Source organism: Scomber japonicus, chromosome 22, assembly GCF_027409825.1.
Source record: "Scomber japonicus isolate fScoJap1 chromosome 22, fScoJap1.pri, whole genome shotgun sequence".
NCBI classification, from domain to species: Eukaryota; Metazoa; Chordata; class Actinopteri; order Scombriformes; family Scombridae; genus Scomber; species Scomber japonicus.
Window position 1 is genome coordinate 24,497,816 of NC_070599.1, and position 6,276 is coordinate 24,504,091.

A 6,276-nucleotide genomic window follows, 5' to 3' on the forward strand; every position below is an offset into this window, starting at 1 on the left:
GATCAAACATGGATCTTTCCTCACTGACAAAGACACTCCTGTACAATGAGCAACATTTCTCAAATTTCACAGATTTAACTAAACCAGAAACTCGACTAATTTCTTGTTCTTTTTTGTCGTGTAGCCATCTGATAGAATAGTTACAAAGGAATATAAAGTCAGTGTACATGGAGCTGTCTATGAACTGGAATGTAACTGGAGTATATGGAGAAGAGCCAAACACTGTAGCTTTTTGGACACAATTTAAGTTCCAGATAATCATATCTGAGCTGATGTTTAAAACACATTTAAAAAGCTTTCTGACTGATGATGATATAGTGTTTGATTTGACAAGACAGTAAATAAACACTAAACACTTTGGCTACTGATGAGACATTGCCAGAAAAGATTGTTTGTAGATAACTTTTTTTCTTTTTAACAACAGACGAGGCACCATCGTCGGCATACAGCATTATTTTTGTTCAAATCTTTTCCCAACGTGTAGTAAACTGGTGCTGGTAATTGTGTTACACATGATCGCAATATGAATGTCAATGAGCCAAAACAATACATTCCTAGGTGTCACTGTGTGGTCTAAGAAATTACATTGGGCATTATTGTCACTAATTTCTAACATTTTATAAACAAAGTGAATCAGGAAGACGAACATTAAGACCAGTGTGTAAGATTTAGTGACACTGCAGATTGCAACCTACATACCCCCACCCCCCACCCCACCCTACCCCACCCATCTAAGCATACAGGACAACCTATGGTGGCAGCAAAACTCATGAAAAACATGAAAGGCCCTCTCTCTAGAGCCAGAGTTTGGTTTTAACCGTTCAGGGCTACTGTAGAAACATGGTGGTGCAAAATGGATGGTTGTGTGGAAGAGGACCTGCTCATTGTAAGGTAATAAAAACACAATGATTCTTATTTTCAGGTGATTATATGAATATTATATTCAATTTCTGCCAAGTCTGTTCTGATAGATGCCACTAAATTCTACAAACTGCACCATCAAATATTAGACAAAATTCAATATATTTGGTAGCTTTGGAGCTCACTGAATCCAAATATTATAAATGTATAAATGGCTACAAGATCCCAACCCTAGCTAGTGAAAATGTTTTCCTGCAGTAATATTGAGGCACTTGGCTGTAAGTTTCTGACTGCAGTGGCTGAGGATTTTTAAAAGTTCAAAGAAAGGCTTAGTGCCTCACAGAGGATTAGATGGATTTACTCTCAAACACAGTGAGACAGAGGAAAGAAAAACAGGAGGGGCACATATATATGTGTGTGTGTGTGTGTGTGTGTGTGTGTGTGTGTGTGTGTGACTGTTAAACAGGTCAAAAGTCACAAGTACTGTATGTCTGTGAGAGTATGTGAGGCACAGAAAGAGAAATCTCTTAAGATGCTTTTGTCCTAAATGTACTTCCAACAGTTCAGTCCTTCCCAAAACGTTACTGACTTTTATTCTGTTCCACAACATTTTGATATGTGGAAAGTCGACATTCCCTGGGCTTTTCCAGACCAGCATGAGAAACCCCAGGACCTGAGAACCCTGTTCAATGTCCAAAACAATGACTTTCCCTCTGGCATAATGATCTAAATAATCAAATTGGCCATTTCTTTAGTAATCTCACAGAAACTGTAAATCCATCCAAATCCCACAAAAATTCAATTTCACTATTATAAAAAGGTATAAACAACTTCCTACCTATCTACGGACTATTGATCCTAAAGTCCAAATTCCAAAACAATTCTCTCACACTTCCCCGACAGCAGCATCTGTAAACCCCTCAACGTTGTCCGAACCCACATCTGTCCACTTGCCATATTATGACTTTCTCCTGTTGTTGTGTCAGCATTCCTCCAGCCAAGAGGGGGCATCCATGTTGGGGTTGTTGAGGTGTTCACTGGCCTGCTGGATGTTTTTCTCCAGGAAGCTGTGACATGATGAGCTGTGAGATGCTATAGCGTTGTGCAGAAGCCACAGCTGGTTATGAAGGACTTTGACCTGGAGGCAGAGAGAGACGATGAAAGATATGCCGAGTCTGAACCTGCTGTAATCTTTACTTTTTTGTATTTTTTCAATTTTCAATTTTGTTATTTTGATAATAATGCTAATTTGTCAAACGGGGTGTTTAACTGTTTAAATCACACATGGTTTTACTTTGGCTCTAACTGGAAGTCACTTCATGAGAGTGCCGGCTGAACTGCAAATTCAGATATTTAGGGCTGCATATCAACCCCTAAATATTTTCTGGTACCAACAGAAATATGTCCATAGTATTCAAAAATTTTACACAAATTACACAAAGTTTGTAACTTTGTTTGTTTGATCAAAGAGTTCCTGATTTAAGCAGAAAAGTTGATGTATCAATAAGGAGAAGATAAAAATATAGCATATTGTCTTTATCCATTTGAGTTCAGGAACATCAGCAATGTATGGAAAGATAAATCACACCACTAAAGATGACCCTTTCCTGCTCTTCCTCACCTTGTTCTCCTCCAGCAGCTTCAGTTTGACAGACAGGTCGTCTCTGACCTTCTGGTACTTCTCCTTCTGGCCCTGGAACTCCACCTGGGCCTGCTCCAGTTTGGGAAGGGAGGTGGCGTCTCTGGGCTTCAGGTTGAGCTCCTCCAGGTCAACTCGATACGCATCATACTCGATTCTGGCATTCAGACAGATGTGCATGGTCATCTACGAGAGTTGTCTCCAACTTTTTATTTCACTACAGACCATTGTTTAAAAATAACCGCTTGAGGTCCTGCTGGATTGGGTTATCACTTAAATGGATTAACTAATAATGTGCAGTTGTGACATTATCTACTGCACAAATTAGGGATGTAACAATTTGTGTATTCATCCCAACTGTTTGGTGCAGGATGTTTAGTTCAGTACGTGACTTCACTTGGTTCAGTATGCTTCTTGAGCCAAACAACTAAATAGAGATTCAAGCTAGTTTAATAATCCACTTACTCCAAAGTGTGAAGTCATAATTCTAGAGCGTGATGAACCTGGAAAGTTTTTGCAGTGCACCGCTTACAGTAGCTGTAGCATGCTTGTGGATGTGCTAGCTGGCTTAACAAAGGTAGCCTGGTTACCCGAGGTCATGTAGTATTATTAAAATATGTGCTGTCATCCCCATAGTGAAAAAATACCACGTTACCCTGTCCCAACCCCCCTCTCTGTGACGGTCAGCTTTTCACTTTGCCTTTGCGTGAAGCCGTTGAGAACAACAATAAACATTTGATTCCTGTTGTGGTCAGAAAGTATGTCGCAGTAACCAGTTCTGAGCAACCGTAACTCAGCTTAAAACAGCTGCTAGCAGGTTTCCTGACTCACTGTGAGAAACAGAAGCAACAGCGGCACAACTAACAATAACAGTTACGGCCAATGAGCCATTGTTGGATGTTTCCATTTTCCAAAATATATAATAGTTTTTTTCCTGCTGTATTGAAAGTATGTTTTCCACCTACCTGATGGCTTCGTACTGCTTAGCGTTGATCATGGTGTCTTCGATGGTTTTGTTGACCAGAGTGTTCAGGTCGCATGTGAAGGAGTTAATGGCCGCCGTCAAAGTTTCGCCGCTCTTAGACAGAAACTTGTGAGCTTCTGCATTCATACCAAACTCCGTCTGATGTACAGTAAAATATTGCCTTAGATTCCACCTCTTAAAATGTCAGAATTTGCTGTTTTTTTGCTGTTGGTCGAATAAAATGGATTATGTAAAATGTATTAGCAGTGATGACAATATCTTTAAACTCACATTCAGCGTTGGTGTCTTGACGCTGAGTTCGCTGAAAGTGTCTCCCAGTGTCTTCTGGGTAACTGTCAACTGAGCGAGCTGATTGGCCATCGTCTGAGTCAGCTTGGTCACGTGATCGTAGCGTTGCCGGTCGTCTTTGAGCAGCTCCAAACGAGCCTCCAGGTCCAGATCCACTGTGCGAGATCCACGACCGAGCCTCTCTGACAGAGCCTGCCGGGTGTACTGCAGGGAGAGAGGGAGGGTATTATTGATCTGATGACTTATTGATCATCTTTCAGCAGATATCAGTTTCATTTTCTGTCTCTTCTCTCACCTTATAGGTGTTTATGCTCCACTTGCGGACTCTCTGCAGTTTCTCGCTGGCCGGGTTCTTGTTGTTGCCCTGGACAACCAAATCATTCCCCTGTATCTGGGGTGTGTCTGGGACGTCTGTGGGTGAGGTCAAAGGTCAAAGTTACTATGATGACAGATTCAGACAATATCCCAACTGAGAGACCATTTCATTGGCTCCACTAAATCTTGTGTTGGAGTGTTTTTACATTGCTGTGTTGGTACTTTTACTAAAGCAAAGGATCTGAATACTTCTTCCACTGCAGGCCAGAACTCAAATTTACTCTTCTTCTACTCTACTTACCTGTGCTCTCTCCTGTTTCCATGGTGACCTCAGCTTCCATGACGACCTCTGCCATTGCCTCGGCTTCCTTGGTGATCTCTGCCGTTCCTTCAGCTTCCAAGGCGATCTCTGCCATGGCCTCGGCTTCCTTGGCGATCTCTGCCGTTCCTTCAGCTTCCAAGGCGATCTCTGCCATGGCCTCGGCTTCCTTGCCGATCTCTGCCGTTCCTTCAGCTTCCTTGGCGATCTTTGCCGTGGCTTCAGCGTCCACGGCGATCTCTGTCGTGGCCTTGGCTTCCTTGGCGATCTTTGCCGTCGCTTCAGATTCACAGGAAGTGTTATTGTTGTCAGCGTGGTTGCCGTTACTATTCACTTCCTGTAGAAAAAACCCAACAATGACACAAAACACCATCGTAAATAAATGGTGCCGTCCAAAACCTGCTACAGAGTTTAAAATGAAGACTTGTTTTTTCTATGGTTCTGTTTTCACATCATGACGACTAACATCAAGCTGTTAAAGGCTTAAAAAGCAGCTTTCAACTGCAAGGTTCCAGGTTCAAATCCCAACCTCCGTCTCTCATCAGCTGCTGCCTCTGGGCCCTTTAACAAGTAAACCAGCAGAGTTTTCCTGAGCTTCCAACAGCCCTTGAACACAACATGAACCTCAGAAGTAGTCAACAGTGAAAAAGAGAAAAGGTCAAAGGTCAGATGTCAGAGCACCCTGGCAATATGGTAAAGATCACCGTGGGAACCTGAGCTTACGGGGTCCAATCAGAATTCAGATCAAAAGGTTGCGAGGTTGCCACGGAGATGATGGCCCCCTGTTGTGATTGGCGGCATGCAAACAGGTCAGAGGCCACTGGAGCACTCAAGACAGGAAATAGTCACCTGACACAGATGAGAGGTAACAACACACACACACACACACACACACACACACACACACACACACACTACATTGCTGTCAACTCAGATTAAAAGAGATGACACGCATGCAATGTCAACAACCCATGAGTGAGAGAGAGAGTGTGTGTGTGTGTGTGTGTGTGTTCACTTTCATAAGTCCGGTCTCAGAAGATGACTTCCTGGAAAACGGTGAAAACATGACAGAGGAGGGAGTTAATGTTGTTTAACACACACGCACACGCACCTGCGGAGGGCTCACCAGGCCAGAGGAATTTGGCTCAAAGTTGTTGTGTCGCATTGAAGAGACAGCAAGGCATGTAGTGACGCAAAACGAAACACACACACACACATACGCACACACACTTTATCCACCTTTGCCTCCACCAAAGGTCAGAGAAGCTGATGTGTGACCGGAAGGTTGCTGGTTTCTCTACAAGAAGCTCTTAAAGAGAAAATCCACTTCACTTATTATTAGCAGTTGTGGCTCCATTCACAGGTTCACTGATCTCATGTTGAATCCATCCTTGCTTCCAACAGTCACACAACCCTCCTCCAAAAGATAAGGTGGCCACACTTATAATCAAACAATTAACCATGAGACTCAAACTCCTTTCCATCAGCTGTTCTCTTTGTATTGCAGCTCTGCACACAGCTGAGTCACCTGCTGACATCACAGCAGCGGGACCACGCCCGTTACCTGCCGTCACATGATCATCATTAACCACAACAATGGCGGTCTTATCTGCCGCACAAACACTTTCCCATCCGCTTCATCCGTCCGCTGTCACCCTTTATCAACCCGCTTTGTTTTTGTTGTCATGACAACTGTTGATAACATTGTGGAGGCTGATAACGAGCCATTTTATTCTTTTGTTTAACGGGTTACATAATGCTTGTGTGGAATATCTACAAAAGAATAATTAATCATATGTCTGTTTTCTATGTGTACCATACAGTGTTAAGTCGGTACGTGGTCTTTATGATTTTACTGAAGGCTTCAGT

The 6,276-nt window shown here is 42.8% G+C and overlaps 1 protein-coding gene across 1 annotated transcript; it reads right to left on the reverse strand.

Annotated features, from left to right (window-relative positions):
* Positions 1 to 759: 759 nt before the first annotated feature.
* LOC128384116 (arfaptin-1-like) lies at positions 760 to 4,496 on the reverse strand. Its single transcript, XM_053343697.1, has 6 exons — positions 4,390 to 4,496; positions 4,069 to 4,184; positions 3,756 to 3,977; positions 3,466 to 3,623; positions 2,483 to 2,657; positions 760 to 1,999 (listed from the first exon to the last, which is right to left on the reverse strand). The coding sequence occupies exons 1-6, from the start codon at positions 4,442 to 4,444 to the stop codon at positions 1,844 to 1,846; spliced, it is 882 nt and encodes a 293-aa protein (XP_053199672.1). The 5' UTR covers positions 4,445 to 4,496; the 3' UTR covers positions 760 to 1,843.
* Positions 4,497 to 6,276: the final 1,780 nt, after the last annotated feature.